The 17,833-nt window shown below is 45.1% G+C and overlaps 1 protein-coding gene across 2 annotated transcripts in view; it reads right to left on the reverse strand.

Annotated features, from left to right (window-relative positions):
• The window catches only part of ATP8B3 (ATPase phospholipid transporting 8B3), an 81,425-nt gene that overhangs the window by 7,595 nt on the left and 55,997 nt on the right, over window positions 1–17,833 (reverse strand). For both annotated transcript variants that reach the window (XM_027853214.1, XM_027853213.1), the window contains exons 18-23: window positions 16,006–16,170; window positions 15,119–15,230; window positions 6,034–6,109; window positions 4,913–5,030; window positions 3,774–4,053; window positions 2,678–2,901 (exon numbers count right to left, since the gene is read on the reverse strand). In XM_027853214.1, the coding sequence (XP_027709015.1) occupies window positions 2,678–2,901; window positions 3,774–4,053; window positions 4,913–5,030; window positions 6,034–6,109; window positions 15,119–15,230; window positions 16,006–16,170 (975 nt within the window). The remainder of the gene's footprint in view (window positions 1–2,677; window positions 2,902–3,773; window positions 4,054–4,912; window positions 5,031–6,033; window positions 6,110–15,118; window positions 15,231–16,005; window positions 16,171–17,833) is intronic.

Genomic DNA, 17,833 nt, shown 5'->3' on the forward strand with positions numbered 1-17,833 from the left:
TTTCACCAAGGTAGAAGAAGATGGATAAGTTCTTGGGAAAATTCTAGAATGTATTATTAAAAGGAACACTTAGAAAAGGAAGCAGCCAGCATGGGCTCGTCAAGAGCAAATCATGGCAGAAAAAAAATCTCCTTTGCTCTTCTGTAAGATTGGTAAATCAAAAGAAGCTTCTGAATCCTTGGATTTCAGGAAAGAATTAGGGGGAATTTTTCATGATCTCCTTGTGGATAAGATTGGGATAGTTGATACTATATTTAGGCTTTAGACCAGACCTCCGAAATGATTCTTTTTCTTTTCTTTTTTTTTTTTTTTGGCTAGGCAATGGGGTTAAGTGACTTGCCCAAAGTCACACAGCTAGTAAGTGTTATGTGTCTGAGGCCGGATTTGAACTCAGGTCCTCCTGAATCCAGGACTGGTGCGCTATCCACTGGGCCACCTAGCTGCCCCCAAAATGATTCTTAATGTGTCAATGCCAAGCTGGAGGAAGGCTGTCTCTTAGAGTACACAGATTCCATAAGACCCTGTCCTTGGTCCTCTCCTATTCAACATTTTTATCAATGACTTGGACAAAGGCAAAGATAGCATGCTTATCAAATTTGCAGGTGACACAAAATTGGGAGGGATTGCTCTCATGCTCAATGCTAGAGTTTGAATTCAGACAAATGTCAAGAGGCCAGAACAATGAGCCGGGATCTAATAAACATAGTCGAACTCTTGGGTTCCAAAAGGGCAATGTCACAAGTATAGGATAAGGGAGGCGTGGCTGCCAGACAGATCATCTGAAGGAAGGTCTAGGGATGTTAGTGGAATGCCAGCAGGAATGAATCGATGGCACCAAATAAGCTTTGTGGCCCTAGGATACACTGAGATGCATGGAGTCCAGAATGAAAGAGGTGATAAGCCCTCCCTGTACTCTGCCCTGGTCACATCACACCTAGAGTATTTATTGTGTTTAGGCGTGGATGTCACATTTTAAAAAGGACATTGATAAACTGGAACAGGTTCAGAAGGAAGTCAAAATGGTAAAAGGCACTGAAGATCAAGCCCTGTAAAAATCAGCTAAAAGATATAGGAGTAATATCATATTGCTTGCCTTCTCAGTGGGTAAGGAAGGGATTAGAGAGAGGGGGAAAATTTGGAATTCAAAACAAACAAAAAAAGAACATCAAAAATAAATAATAAATTCTTGAAATAAATTTTTAAAAAAGGAAATGGGTGTGTTTAGCTAGAAGAGTTGCCTGGAGAGCAGAGGGAGGATGTATGGGATAGCTGTCTTCAAGTATTTAAAGGACTACTTATAGTTTGGGGCAGCTAGGTGGTGAAGTGAATAGACCACTGGGCTTGAAGTCAGGAAGACTCATCTTAGCGACTTCAAATCCAGCCTCAGACACTTACTAGCTATGTGACCCCAGGCAGGTCACTTAACTCCATTTGCCTCAGTTTCCTCATCTGTAAAATGAGCTGGAGAAGGAAATAACAAACCACTACAGTATCTTTGCCAAGAAAACCCCTAATGGGGTCATGAAGACTCAAATACAACTGGACAACAACAAAAATTTGTAATTTATCTCCAAAGGGCAATGTGAGTGGGGCTTGGCATGAGAGAAAAACTTCCTAACAATGAAAGCTATCCCAAAGTAGCAGGTTCAAATCCTGGCCCTCCTGCTTTGCTACCTGGTGACCTTGGGGCAGGTCACTTTTCTTTTCTGGAACTCTCTGCCTCTTCATATGTGAAATGCAGGAGTGAACTAAAATGGGCCTAACTGTCCCTTCCAGCTCAATTTAACTTGACTGAGCTGACTTGGTCACACCCCCAACAGAAGTATACTTTGAAAGTCAAAAAAGATTCTAGTAGACTCCTTGACCTAATACCAAGAGAAGTTAAAGGACTTAGCTAGAAGAGATGCCTGGGGGCAGGGGGAGGGGGAACTGCACAGCTGAAGGACTATTTAGTTCATTCACAAAAGGCAAAGGGGGTGGGGGTGGGGAATCTGTCTTGTCATTAAAAATTATAGAGTAATGACAAACGTCAGAAAGAGGGGAGAGGGAGAGACAGGATGGAAAGAGAAAAGGAAATGAAAGCATTAAGAGGAAGGGAAAGGGGGAAGGGAGAGACACTGTTGGGACAAGAGACCTAAAAGGTTTTTGACTGTCTAGACTCGAGCCCACAGAAAGTGGTCCCTATCCCATTTCCCCAGACTTGGCCATGGTGTTCTAAGGAGCTAGGTCACAGACCCTGCTCTGTCCGGGCCATGGTGAAACAGCTGTTCCCAACCTCCACCCCAGAGGTGGCTGTATTGTCTGAGAGGACCGGGACACAGGGATGTAGGAGAGAGAGGGGGGACTTAGAGAAGGGAATAGATTCAGAGCCAGAGGGTCCCGCTAGAATTGCAGCTCTGCCATTTGTTGCCTTAAGCCTGAGGATTTCCCTCTTGGGGACTTTGTCTCTCCCTCTCTAAAACAGCACATCATTGAAACTCCCTGGGCCTCAATTTCTTCATCCATAAAATGAGGGCATTGTAATGCATAGCTTCTGAAGTCCCTTCTAGGTGGGTAGCTAAAATCCCTAGGTCATGGGAAGGAGGAGTAGCTGGGGGAGGTTCTGGTAGCGGGAGGGGAAAGGTGAAGAAAGCCCGTCCCACAGGGATCCTTCCCCCACCCCTATCCCACCATGCACCTGAGCTGTGAAGCCACTGTAGAAAGCGAACCAGATCTGAACCATCATGCTGGCAAAAGTCTTGTAGAAAAAGTAACGAAGAAACTTGCAGATACGGAGGTAAGACCAACGCCCATGCACCAGAAGCAGCCGCTGTAGGTAGGCGAACTGGGCCAAGGCATAGTCACTGCACTGGACTGCCTGCATGCCCTCCTGTCCACTGATCCCCACCCCGATGTCCGCAGCTGTCCCGACACAGAAACAGCGTCAGGTTGGGGGTGGGGGGGCTGAAGCATCTTCACATTCCACCCCCCCAGGACCATAACTGGAAACCCCAATCTTCTTCTCCCTTCCCCCAGTGCCTCCACCTTGGACTCCAACCCTAAATTTGTGCCTCTGACTCTAAGTAGGGAAGGAGGAGAGGGGGGCCAGTCCTCCCTCCAGTTCTGCCATCAATTCACTAGCTAGCTTTGGACAAGTTATCTGGCCTCCCTTAGGTAGTAGTCCTGCCACTATGAGCAATACCTGGAGCGCCTACCCCATCATTATCAGCAGCAGCAGCATCATTACTAGCAACTATATCATCATTGAAGGTTTGCATATATTATCTCACTTGATTTGATCTTTACAACAACTCTAGGAGGGAGATGCTATTATTATCCCCATTTCACAGGTCAATCAGATGAGGAAAGTGAGGCAGAGAGAGGTTAAGTGACTTTCCCAGAGTCACACAGGCAGTAAATATCTAAGGAGAGATTTGAACTCAGGTCATCATCCATGAGGGCATCTGCTTGCCCCTAGGCAACAGCTGGAATCCCCTGCACCATGAGCCACAGCTGGAACCCTGGACCACTGGATCCCTTCCCTCTCCCAATTTCAACACCAACTCCTCCCCGCCATAGTCCAGTACTGACTCCTGTCCTCCAGGGCCACAACTGAAATCTCCCCATCCAGGGCCACACCTAGAATCTGCCCCTCAACAGAGGCAGCACACAGCTGGCAGTGGTCCCCAGATCCCAGAATTCCATATGGACCCCTCCTCTCAAGTGGCCTGGTGGCTGCCCTTGACTCCCTCCCCCACCATTCCAAAGACACTCTGTCCCATGTGGCTGCTCACTCTTGATCATGTTAACATCATTGGCACCATCCCCAATGGCCAGTGTGATCACTTGCTGGTACTTCTTGACCAGCTGGACGATAAGGGCCTTCTGCTTGGGGGTCACGCGGCAGCAGATGACAGCCTGGCACTTGGAGGCCAGATCCACAAAGGCTCGCTCCCGCCGGCTTGCCAGGTCCTCCTGAACCTGCTGAGCTCCATAGTGCCACCCCATGCGGGTCAGCAAACTGTGCTTCTTTGTCCAGGACTGTGCCTCCCCTGCCCGGGGCAGCAGCTTGTCCTGTAGGGAGCCAGGAGAAAGGGGACAATGCTCACTCCAGCTCTGTCATTGACTCGCTAACTAGCTTTGTTCAAGATCTAGCCTCTTTGAGCCCCAATGTCCTCTGTAAGATGAAGATGGTAATGTCTGCCCGATGGGAGAGGAGGAAAGTTCTAATAGGGGTGGGGAACCTTCGGCCTCAAGGCCACATATGGTCCTCTAGGCCCTCAAGTGTGGCCCTTTGACTGAATCCAAACTTCACAGAACAAATCCCCTTAATAAAAGGATTTAATAAATAATATTATATTTATTTAATATAAATAATTTAATAAGTAAATCCCCTTAATAAAAGGGGGTATAGTATCGATGAGACAGTCCCTGCCCTCATGAACTTTATAGTCTGGACTTCCACACACTTATTCACCCAATGCACTCACATATGGACAGTTACATATACCTAAATTTACACATCGCCATAGAAATAAACATAGGATCACAGATCAATGATCTAGAACCCCAAAGGGCATCTAGCCCAAGCCCTTCATTTTACAGATAAGGAAACTGAGGTAAGCTTGGGAGGTAAAATGATTCACCCAAAGGTATGCAGGTAGTAAAGCATGAAAGGCAAAATTTGAACCGAGGGCCCCATTCGTACTGCCATCCTGTTCATTGCTAAGTGCCCCCTGCATCAAGTTTCTCTGCTGCAGCTTAAGGAACCTTCCCCAAAGTGGTCTGGGAGACAAAATCTCCCTACCTGGAGATCATCAGGTATGGCCAGGCCCTGGGACGGGCAATGGAGGGTCCATCCCTCTTCCATATTCCATCCTGCCCTCCCTCTCCTCGGAGTCTTCCATGGTGGTGAGTGGGGATTGACACTTACCAGGAAGTCTCCAGTGACCACCAGGGCCATTTTGCTCTGTTGCTGCTGAAGCTTTGGACCAGAGTCTCGAACACCTCTCAGGTTGTTGTTGCTCTCCCAATATGCCTCGAGCACCCCACTGCAGAGACAGATAGCACCCCTCTCCTCACTGGTCAAATGGGACTGAATCATCCCAGATAGGACCAGCTACAGCCAGTGTCAGAGGCCCAGACAGGACTACAGCCCCTTCCCACCCAAAAATGCCATAGCCTCAAAGCTCTGGGGAAGCCCATAGTTCGATGTGTGACCTTGGACAAGTCACATTTCCTCTGCTACAAAATAGAGAGATTAGACTAAAAAAATATCTCTAAGGTAGCTCTCCAGCTCTGACGTTCTATATTCTAAGGGCCTTTCCAGCCCTGACATTCTATGTTCTAAGGGCCCTCCCAGCTCTGACATTCTATGTTCTAAGAGCTCTCCCAACCCTGACATTCTGTGTTCTAAGGGCCCTTCCTCCTTCTAACATACTGTGTTCTAAGTCCCTTCTTCCAGCTCTGACATTCTCTCTTCTAAGGTCCCTTCTAGCTGTGGCATTCTGTATTCTAAGCCCTACCAGCTCTGACACTCTCTTCTAAGACCCCTTCCAACTTGAACATTCTATGTTCTAAAGCCTCTTCCAGTTCTAACAATCTCTAGGTTCTAGGGTCCCTCTCAGCCCTGGCATTCTATGGTCTCTGTTTAAAGTCCATATGTTTAGAAGTCATGGAGTCTAATGGAAGCAGCCCAGGGTCTGGAAATCAGGAGACATGAGTTCTAATTGCTTCTCACTGTATGACAAATTATTTAACCTCCTCAGTCTTAAGACTCCTTCTGTAGAATCAGGATTTAAAATTGGATTATAGGATTATAAGAATAGAGTAGAAAGGGCCCTTGAAATCTAATAGCACCTGCCCTGCCCAGCTCCCAGAAGTAGCATTTGGAAACGAAGTGTGAATGCATTTGGCAGGTGTAAGATTCCCCTACAGCCAGAAGAAAGGATTTGCTCATCACCGTTGACACCCTGGCAGGCAATTCTGTTCCCCAGGATAACTGCTCCCTCCCACCACTCTCCCCAGGGTGCTCTCCCTGCCCCCACTGCTTACTAGATTTCCTTCTCCTCCAGAATCTCCATATCATCAGATAACAGTCGGCAGGCAAACCCAATGTTCACAGCAGTCTCTGCAAAAGAGAGGGCTCCCCTTGTACCAGGCAGTCTCCATGTCCCACCCCTGCCAAAACACCTCCTTTCTGGGGGTCCTTCCAACTTGCTAGACCATCCCTTATTGAAGCAGTGGTGGCTGCCAGCTTGGGAGAGTGGGCATCGTAAGAACTGGATTTGGCATCAAATAAGGCACTGAGGCACACCACATACAGTCCTGGCTTTGGAATTACCTGTGTTCACCTCCCACCTGAGCCACTTACTAGCTGTGTGACTGAGCATCTGGAAAGTGGAGATAATAACAGCACCTACTGGGCAGGGGGTGTGGTGAGGTTCCAATGAGGGAATACATCTAAAATGTAAAGCACTATATAAATATGTGCGCTTTAATGTGCATAATGAATAATGCTTTCTCTAGGTGCTCTCTACAGGTTATCTCTATTGTTGTTATTAGCAATAACCTTACTTGTCTACTAATAAAAGACCACATAACTGTTTTACAATACATCCCTAATTAATTATTCCTAATAATAACATTCATAATTATTTCATTATTAATTTGCAGGATCATCTTTCCAATGCCAAGCTGTGTGACACAGGAAAATTCACTTGAGATCAGAGATTTAGAGCTAGAAAGAGCCTTATAGACCTATATAGTCTAACCCTTTCATTTTACAGATGAGAAAACAGAGGCCCAGAGAGGGGAAAGAACTTGCCTAGGGTCACACAGGTACTATGGTACTAACTGACAGAGTTGTTTTCAGGTCCTTTGATTCCAAATGTAGCATGATTTCCACTATACTCTGAACCTCAGTTTCCTCATCTGTAAAATGGGGACAATAAGCCTTTCTCAAAGGTTGTTCAGATTTAGAGCTGGAAGAAACCTTAAAGATATTCTTGCCCAGCCCCAGAGGTATGCTGATAAATATTTAACAACCGGCTGGCTCCTGGTGGGGAGGTATAAGACCCACTTTAGGGTTTAATTAACATTAACATTTTCTCCATTACTTTTTGAAAAGTATAGACAACCAACAAAACAATAAAATAAGTCCTGATTTTGTGTATCCATTTACAAGGTGAAAATACTCAAGTTGAAATTTTAACAATCGGCTCTCCTAAAGCCAACGTGAGTTAGCTCTGGCACACCCCTACCCAGCCCTCTCATTTTATATCACAATCATTTCTGGAAAAAAGTAACCCAATCTCCTCTCCCTCCAAAGTTGACAGGGGTGATGTGATGGACTGTAGCACCTCCCACAGAGTCTAGCTTTTCCTGGCACAGTTGTTAATCCTTTTTGACATAGAATGACCTTTATCATGGGGCCATAGCATGGGTCACTCCCCATGGAGCATGCCCAGTTCTGTAGGCAGTTCACCCGATCATCAGTTAACCACAATCACTTAATACAGTGACTTCATCTGACATCGTTCTGCTGAAGCATTCCCCCACCTCTCTGCCAACAGGAAGGAAATCTACTTTATTATCAGTTTTCTAGGACCATTACTCAAAACTCTCACTCTACAGATTAAAAAAAGCTGAGGCCTAGAAAGGTAAGTGACTTGCCCAGGGTCACACAAGGGCTCTTGATAGCACAGAGCTGGGATTCTAATCCAGGTTCTCTCACTCCAGATCCAGTGTTCTTCCCATCGTACCACCCACCTTACAAAGTTACTGTGGGAAAAAGGCTCTGTAAGCTGGAAGGCCCTCCTAGAAAATGGCAATACCATTATTTTGGCACAACCCTGGCAGATTATCTTCTTGGGGCCTGTACCTATAACCCAGAATGGTTATCTTTCCCAGGAAAAGAGAGAGACATTTTCTATCCAAATACGCACCCATAAACTGGGTCTCAGCCAGGAAAATAAAAGCCAGATTAATCTACAATTTCTCAGAAGTAAATGACCCAGTACACACACACACACACACACACACACACACACACACACATACACACACACACGCACTCACACCAGACTGTTTCCATCAGGGCTGGCCCAGTCAGATGGAGAAGTCACCCTTCAGGTACCTGCCTTTCCATGGTCCTTCGCCTCTCACAAGTATAAGGGGCCTGAGCAAAAATGTGCAAACTGCAGCCTGGAGAGTGCCAGGACTCTGTACAAATTTCCTGATTCCAAATCCAGCACACCTTTCACTAATATTCCGAAGCTTCCCTCCATCCGTCTAGAGAAGCCTACCCTGAAAAAAGGGAATTGTGAAATTCACCCATGTTGAGGAGAAAATGACAGGGAGGATGGGAGGATGGTTAGAGAACAGTCCCTTTAGGGACTTTGGAGGAAGGGGATAGTGGTGGCATTTTAACTGACAAACAATGTCTCAGTAAAGCTAAAGAAATGAAGCTCTCATGGTATAATTCCAGTGGATAAGAATACTGGGCTGAATTCAAATTCAGCTTCAGATACTAGTTGTGTGACCCCGGAGTAAGTGACTTAACCTCTGTCTGCCTCAGCTCCCTCAACTGTAAAATGGGATAATAACAATAATACCTACTTCTCAGGGTTTTTATGAGGATCAAATGAGAAATATTTGCAAAGTGCTTAGCACAGTGCCTGGCACATAGTAGGTACTTAATAAGTGTTTGTTTCTTTTATTCCTTCCTTCCTTTCTCCCAGGCATCAGCCAAAAAAGATTGGAATGGAAAATGGGGAGAGGTGTTGGGGAGGGGAGAAGGACAAAAGAGCCTCTGGGAAGTCCTGGAATCCCTCATCTAAACTCTGGGCCCCTAAGGCAGGATTAAAGAGATGATCTTAGTATAACCCCCTTGTGTTACAGATGAAGAAACTGAGGCCCAGAGAATTAAGCGACTTGCTCAAGGTAGTACCTCTAGTAGAAAAGCCAGATTTGAACCCAGGTCCTGTCTTCTTCCTACTATGTTTTTTGCCACACTAAGTAATTGTTCCACGTGCCTTCAAATTCTACCAAGCCTTCTCTGGGCCTCAGTTCCCTCGTCTGTAAAGTAGAGGAGAATCCCCTGCCTATCTTATGGTGAGAATTCAGTCTGGTCATGGAATGCCAGAACATTAGAGCCAGAAGGCATCTCAGAGATCTTCTGGTCTAACCTTCTCCCTTCACAGAGGAGGAAGTCAGGGGTAGAGCTGGGATGTGAAGCTCAAATCTCTTGACTCCAAATCCCACGGACTTTGCGTAACACAAGGCTGCCTCCCTTGGAGACCAATGTTTCTCAGAAGCTGGGAGCAGGGCAGGCACTGGAGAATGACCTGAGGGTGGTAGAGATGTGAAGTATCTCACTCTAACAGCTTCCATAGTTCCCAAGGGCTGCTGGATAAAGTCCCAACTTCTTACTCTGGAATCTGAGGTCCTCCAAGACCTTGTCCCACTCTGCCTTTCCAGCTTCCTCCCATTCCCAATAAATCTTCATTTCCCTATATCCCTGACATGAGGATGATGTAGGATAGTAGAAAAAACAAATTTGGAGTCAGAGGTTCTGGGTTCAAATCCCAGTCATATTACTGACTACCTCTGTGGCCTAGGGCATGGTCCCCAAGATCCCATCCAGCTCCAACATTCTCTAACATCGCTGTTCCTTGAACAAAACCCTCTATCTCCCAATTGGGCATTTTCCCTGGATGTCCCCCATGCCTGCAAAGCGTTCCCTCCTCAGCTCTACCTACTGACCTCCCTGGCTCCTGCAAGTTCCAACTAAAATCCCACCTTCTTGATGTGGAAAAATTGGAACATTAATACATTGTTGGTGGAGTTGTGAACTGATCCAACCATTTTGGAGAGCAATTTGGAACTATGCCCATAGGGCTATAAAAAAATGTGCATACCATACCCTTTGACCCAGCAATAGCACTTCTAGGGCTGTATCCCAAAGAGATCATAAAAATGGGAAAAGGACCCACATGTACAAAAATATTAATAGCAGCTCTTTCTGTGTTGTGATATGACTAACTTCGATAGACTTAGCTCTTCTCAGCAATGCAAGGATCTAAGACATCTCCAAAAGTGTCATGATGGAAAATGCTATCCACATCCAGAGAAAGAACTATGGTGTCTGAAAGCAGATCGAAGCATACTATTTGCTCTTTTGTTTTTTTTCTCCTTCTGTTTTGTTTTGTTTCCTCTTTCTTGTGGTTCCTCCTATTGTTTCTAATTCTTCCTTATAACATGACTAATGTGAAAATATGTTTAATAGGAATGTAAATGTATAGCCTATATCATATTGCACGCCCTCTATGGGAGGGAGGTAGGAAGGAAGGGGGAGAAAAATTTAAAACTCAAAAGTTTGTGGAAGTGAATGTTGAAAACTAAAAATAAATTATGAAAAAAAATAAAGAAAGAAAAGAAGAAAATGGGTTTTCCCAAAAACTAAAATAAAATCCCACCTTCTCCAGGAAGCCTTCCCCAACCCCTCTTAAGTCTAGTGCCTTCCCTCTGCTAATTATTTCTAATTTACCCTGTCGAGAGCTTGTTCATACATCTTTCTTTGCTTAGTCTCCCCCATTAGATTGTAAGCTCCTTGAGGGCAGGGACTGTCTTTTGCCTCTTTTTGTATCCCTAGCACTTAGCACAGTGCCTGGCACATAGTAGGTGTTCATTCCCCCTCCTTGCCAAGTTCTATCTGTACTTTAAGGCTCACCTCCTCCAGGAGGCCTTCACTGAATATCTTGCCACCTAAAGGTCTTACCTTTCTTCAACTTGGGTTCAAATTCCACCTCTGATACTGACAATCAGTGAGACCCACAAACCTCAGTTTGCTCATCTGCAAAATGGGTTAAGGACACCTGGAGTATCTGCCTCACAGGGTAGTTCTGGGAATCAAAGAAGTTCCTTCCCTAAAGTTTCCAAAACTTAAATCTGACTATCAATGTCAGCTCTGGAGTTCCTCCAGCCCAAACTGTCCCTCCGTCTTGGAGCAGAAGCTTAGTTTGACTCAAAATAGCTAAATACCACCCATACACACATCAAATCCCCTATTGCCTCTTAGATAAGATATAAATATCACAAGTTTCACTTTCAAAGTCCTTCACAAGCTGGCCCCAACCCATCTTTCCAAACTCATTATCTATGACTCCTCCTCATACACTCTTCAGTGCAGCCATACTGTCCTTTTCTCTGTTTCTCACTCACAGTGCTCCATCTCGTCTCTCTACCTTTGCCCTGGCTGTCCTTCATGCCTGATAAGCCTTCCCTCCTCCCCTTTACCTCACAGAATCTCCCCTCTTCCTGCAAGACTCAGTTCAAGCATCACCTGCTGCATGATGCCCCACCAATTGCTAGTACCCACTCTCCTAAACCCCCTGGCATTTATTTTGTATCCATTCTGGATACATTTAGTCTACACATACCTACTGGTAGATAATTGGTAGATAGTGTAATTGGTCTCGGATCCTTTCATTTTTTGTTCTTGTATTTCTACTGCCTAGCAAGGGGCCTGATACATTGTTATTGTTACTGTTGTTCAGTGCTGGGCTTTAAGTCAGGAAGACTCATCTTCTTGAGTTCAAATCTGTCCTCAGGACACTTACTAGCTGTGTGACCCTGGGCAAGTCACTTCACCCAGTTTGCCCTGTTTCCTTGTCTATAATAAGTGGGAGAAGGAAATGGTAAACCACTCCCATATCTCTGCCAAGAAAACCCCAAATGAAGTCACAAAGAGTCAGACACAACTGAACAACAATTGAACATACTAGGTGCTTAATACATGTTGGTTTTTTTTATAGATGTAAAGACAATTCAATGTCTTTAACATTAAAATTCTACTGGATGTCAGTGAATCTTTGAGGATTCAAAAGGCACTCCAAGAGTATGCCAGGAAGAGGAAGAGCATGATAATAAGGGGACATTAAACCAGGCTATGCAAGGAGCAGTTAAAGGAATTGAGGATGTTTGTCCAAGGAAAAGAGTTAAGGAAGCCATGATCACCATATTCTAATTTGAGAAGAGCTGTCACATGGAAGAGAGATTCTGTTTTTCCTGCTTGGCCCCAAAGGGCAACTTGATATGATAGAAAGAGTATTTGCATTTGGAGAAAAAAAAAACAAATAAAACATAGACTAACTTCCAAGCTCTGCTATTTACTCCATGCAGGACTTAAGACAAGTCACTGCACTTAACCCCAATTGCCTAAAAATTAAAAAAAAAAAAGACAAATCACTGAACCTCTTTCATCAAGAAAATAAAGGAGTTGAATTAAAGATCTCTAAGATTCCTTCCAGGGCAACTAGGGGGCACAGTAGGTAGAGCACCGGGCCTACAGTCAGGAGGCCTGAATTCAAATTTGGTTGTGTTGACTCTGGGCAGGTCACTTCACCCTGTTTCCTCATCTGGAAAATGAGCTGGAGAAGGAAATGGCAAACCACTCCAGTATCTCTGCCAAGAAAACTCCAAATGGGATCACAGAGAGGTGGATAGGACTGAACAACAGCAAATACTAGAACTACTCTAATGATCTTGACTAGGACCAGTAGGTTTTCTTTCAACCTAAGGAAGGACGTCCTAAGGATCAGAGATGCTCAGCAATAGAGTGAGCTGGCTTGGGAAGTAGTAAGCTCTTCATTTGGAGGTGTTCAAGAAGAGGCTGGAAGACAAATCGTTGGAAATGTAGTTGAGGCAATGAGTTGTCCTAGGACAACTAGAACAACTGTCTAGGAGTTGTCCTAGACATCTTTGGAGGTCCTTTCTGGTGATGAGTGTATGGTTCTATACCTGGAGACCCCACAGGGTCTCTCACATGGTTCTGTCATTATTCTGTTATTCATTTCTCACCGTCCAAGGCTACAGGTTTGGGGATCTTTATTGGAGGACTTCAGAAACCCAGGGGAAGTCCCCACCCTCACAAATTCCTAGTCTTACCTGCTCACTGAAGCCAGAAATGTTTTCCCAGAATTTCTTCCTCTCATTAGTGACACACCTTCAAATACAAATACCATTGAGAGGGAGCCCAAGGCCTGAAGTTCATTTGTCCTTGTTGTTGATCATTTGTGTCAGTGGCTGACTCTTTGGGATTTTCTTGGCAGTGATACTAGAGTGGTTTGCCATTCTCTAGCTCATTTTACAGATGAGAAAACTAAGGCAAACAGGGTTAGGTGACTTGCCCAGGCTCAGACAGCTATTAAGTATCTGAGGCTAGATTTGAACTCAGGTCTTCCTGACTTCAAACTTGGTACTTTATCCACTCTGCCACCTAGCTGCCTGGAGTTCTATTAGAGACGCAGAAATCTTCCAAAGAGGAGGTTTTAGGGAGAGGGGATTGAGTCCAAAGACCATGGAGGCCTGGAAGGTGTCGGTAGGGCACATGAAGTGGAAAGAACCTGGGACTTGGGGTCCAGGTAGGTTTCCAGCTCCAGCTATGCCATTGAGTTGATGGGAGTCCTTAAAAAAGTCACTCCCCCAGTCCTGAGTCACAGTTTTCCCATCTGTAAAACAATAGGGTCAGACCACTTGGCAGGACAGCCAGAGAACTTAGGCTTACAATTCTAAGAATTCCAGGCAAGTGGTTCAAAATAAAGAAAGTGACCATGGGCACTTGACCCTGGTCAGATCCATATTTAGAATCCTGTGTGCAATTCCAGGTGATACATTTTTGGAAGAACGGGGTTAAATTGGGTAGGGTGGCCAGGATGGGAAGGGAGAGAACAAGTATTTATTTACCAAGCATCTCTTATGTGCCAGGCACTGTACTAAGCTCTTTATAAATATTTTCTCATTTGATCCTCACAGGTAAAATAGGTACTGTTATTATCCCCATTATTTACAGGTGAAAAAACTGAGGCAAATAATGGGTTAAGTGACTTGCCCAGGGTCACACAGCTAGTAACTATCTGAGACTGGATTTGAATTTAGATCTTCCTGACTCCAGACCCAGCACTCTACCCACTACACTACTCAGCTGCCCAATGGAGGCTAGGTCTTACAGAGATTAATTGAAAGAACTGAATGTGTTTAACCTGGTGAAGGAAAGAACTGCCAGGAAAATTTTGAAGGGAAAAGGAAGAGATGTGATAGGGGTCTTCAAATATTTGAAAGATTCAATTTCAACTTGGCCTCGGAGAGATTACAGAGAAGCAGATATTTCAACTTGGAGTAAAGAAAAACCTCCTAACAATTCGAGCTAGCCCAAAGTGGAATGGAAGCTTTCTTGGGAGGTAGTGAGCTTCCTGTGGCCACAGCAGAGTAACTATCGATGGCCACCGGACAGGTGTGTAATAGAGGGGATTCCTGTTCAGATACAGGTGAGAGTAGATGCCTTTGGCCATCCCTTCCCACTCTGACATTCTGTGATTCTGGGACTAAATGCAGTCAAAGGTCCCTTCCATCTCTAAGATTCAAAGTTTCAAATATCCTATAAATCTAAAGGTCCAATGGTTTGTAGGGTTTTAAAGTTCCCAATCCTTAGACTCTAAGGGTTCTAAGAGCCTAATGATTCCAAGGGTACTATGGGTATAAAGGGTCTAAAGGGCTTAATAATTCCAAGGTCTAAAAATTCCAAGGATACTAAACATTCTAGGGGTCAAGGGGTTCCAAGGTTTCTAGAAGTCAAATGGTTCCAAGGGTATTAAGGGGTTCTCAGTTCTAGGACTCAGGTTCTAACACTATCTGGTCATAAAGTCATGCAGTTCTATGAATTTAATAATCTATAGAGCTAAGATCCTACATTCCTAAAGCTTCTAAGGACCTAAGATTGCACCTATTTCCATTTTGAAGGGTCTGTGATTCCCCAAGTTTATCCTGTCAGATGAAAAAACAAATCCTCTGCTAAACTCATTCCCACTCAAGTGTTCATTCTTAGGGCCTCACCTCCCCAGATGGGACACCAAGCCCTTCAGTCTCTTTGCCAGAGAGGTTAAGGCCCAATCCAAAGCAGCACAGCACCACTAAGGAGGGGTAGGATTTAAACCCGGTATTTCTGGACAAAAGATTTTGGAGTCGGGCAGAGGGAAGGCTTCTCCAGTGTACCTCACTCTACCCCGTGGGGTGAGCACCCTTCCCAAGTTTCCAGGTAAGACTAGCCCTGCCTTTGGACCTGACACCCACAAGGACCCACCTTGTTTGTCTCCGGTCAGTACCCACACTTTTATATTCCCTTTCTTGAGGAGATGGATGGTGTCAGGCACACCATCCTGCAGCTTGTCCTCAATAGCTGTGGCTCCCAAGAGCTGGAGGATGGAGGAAAGAAAGGGGCTTTGAGTTCAAATCCTTCCCTTGACGAGATGCCACCCCCAATCCTACATAGAGCCAGGTTGGGCAAAGAGGAAAGGAAGCAATAGGAATTAAAGGTCTCCTCTCTTCTTTGGGCCCAAGTTTCCTCATCCCTAAAATATACAAGGTAGGCAAAATGATCTCTAAGGTCCCTCCCAGCTCCAACATTCCTTTTTCTTCTCTATTCTAAGGATCCTCCCAGATCCGACATTCCATGTTCTTTTTTCTAAGGGCCCTTCCTGCTCTGCCATCCTGCATCCTAAGGGCCCTCCTAGCTCTGTTATTCTGTATTTTATGTTTTAAGGCAGAGGTGTCACTCCAAGTGACCAGAAAAACTCCTGGGTTTCTTTCCCAAATCAGATTAAAATGTAATTGGGAAATGTTTAACAAATAAAAATACAATACAACATAGACAATGTTAATTTGTGGTGTTCTAAGTCACTACCTAATTAGCTCATTCAGCGTTCTAAGATCTCTGCTAACCTTGACATTCTGTGATCTAAGGTCCATCCTGGCTCTAGTATTTTATCTTCTAGGGCCCTCCAAGCTCTGACATCATATTCTATGTTCTCTGTTCTCGGTTTCCTAGTTTCTTCCAGCTCTGAGCTGTTCCTCCTGCCTCTAGAACCCTATTCTTCAGGCTCGATGCCTGAGGCTGGGTCTCAATGTTGGGCCCTACCCCACTTGCATCCCACCCCCACCCCCACCCCTACCTCCCCCACCCCCACCTACGTTAAGATCTTTTTCCATGTCCTCATACACTGCATCCAGGCCTTGGGCCCGGTTCTGCAGCAGGACACTGGCGTCGTGGTACCTCTGGCTCCATTCTTGGTAGACTTCTTCCTCCACTTCTTTGCTGGCTAAGCAGAGTGTCCGAAGTGTCTCTTCCGCAAAGGTCTGCCAAGGACAAGAGGACAAGTCAATTTGTCAGAGGTCCCATGTCCCTATTCTAGCCAGGTTATATCAAGGTGCAGGGGGGGAAGTGGAGAGGTAGTTCATATAGCATGAAGAGGACTTGGATTTGGTGTCAGAGGACCTGGGTTCAAATCCTGACTTTGCTATCTCATTCATTTATTCAGTCATTCAACAAATGTGGTAGGCACTGGGGGAGATAGAAGGGTTTGATAAGACTTTGTCCTTGCCTCATGGAGCTCAAGAGAAATAAGGCACAAACACAGATAACTGTCATACACAATAATACATAATGAGTTCATTAGAATGAATCAATCAATTAATGAAAAACCATGTATTAAGCACTTACTATATGTTGTTATTCAGTCATTTCAGTTGTGTCCAACTCTCTATGACCCCATTTGGGGTTTTCTTGGCAGAGACACTGGAGTGGTTTGCCAGTTCCTTCTCCAGATCATTTTACAGATGAAGAAACTGAGGCAAACATTATATACTTCTAGCTAAGACCAAGTAATGCTTCCTCCTTCAGGAAGTCTTCTCAGATTACACTCAAGTGTAAACCTACACTGTGCCCCATACCTCCTGCAGTCCAATCAACACTGGCCTGCCCCCTTCCTGAGCACTCCAGAGTTCCTGTTGACCCCATCCATCCTGTCTGATCCACACTCTCTTCCTCTGACCCAACACTCCACCTCATATCCAGGGGCCTAGTGCTCCTGATTGGTGAGAATTCATCATATCTAGCTTAGCCTGGATCACAATGGGCTGTCATTCTCCTGCCATGCTCTTCTTACCTTCCCCCAGCCCAGCCTAGCTCTTCTACCTCCAGCTCTGAGAATTCTGATTATTCGACCCTACCTTTCCTGGAGAGAATGCAGCTATCTATCACCCTATGACTCACCACTGGTTACTCCTCAGACCAAAATACCTCTCCCTGGCTGCTGGTGTTGAGTCATTTCAGTCGTGTGTGACTCTCTATGACCCCATTTGGAGTTTTCTTAGCAGAGACACTGGAATGATTTGCCATTTCCTTCTCCGGTTCATTTTACAGATAAGGAACTAGGCAAACAGGGTAAAATGACTTGCCCAGGGTCACACAGCTAGGACGTATCTGAGGTTGGATTTCAACTCAGGTCTTCCTGATTCCAAGCCTGGCACTTTATGCACTGTGCCACCTAGATATTGCCTGGCTAGGACTCCCCTAAATGAACCATCTTCTCCAAGAAGTAAATTCCTTGAGGGTAAGACTCTTACATTTTGTATATGCTGGGCAAATAGTAAGTACTTAATCATTGCTTTTTTTATTCCTTCATTTACTCATTGATTCATTCTCTAATGATCATGAGGTACCTAACAGCACTTGTAAGGGACTCATCTCCCCAGTCAGACTGAGGTCTCCTCTAGGGCAGAAACTCCCCAGAAGGGCCTGGCACCTACGATCACAGGACCATCATTATTTGATTTGAAAAGTACCTTAGGAATCTTGCTACTCAATTCCATTCAATTCAACCAGCATATGTGTAGGCCCTGCCTACCCCCCTCATTTTACAAAGGAGAAAACTGCTCTAAATCCCCTCCTTTCTCAACCCCCTCCTTCCCAACAGGACCTGGCACAGATCTGGGCATGTGCCTCATCTGTCTTCGTATT

This window comes from Vombatus ursinus, unplaced genomic scaffold, assembly GCF_900497805.2.
Source record: "Vombatus ursinus unplaced genomic scaffold, bare-nosed wombat genome assembly UNPS02009918.1, whole genome shotgun sequence".
Taxonomy (NCBI): Eukaryota; Metazoa; Chordata; class Mammalia; order Diprotodontia; family Vombatidae; genus Vombatus; species Vombatus ursinus.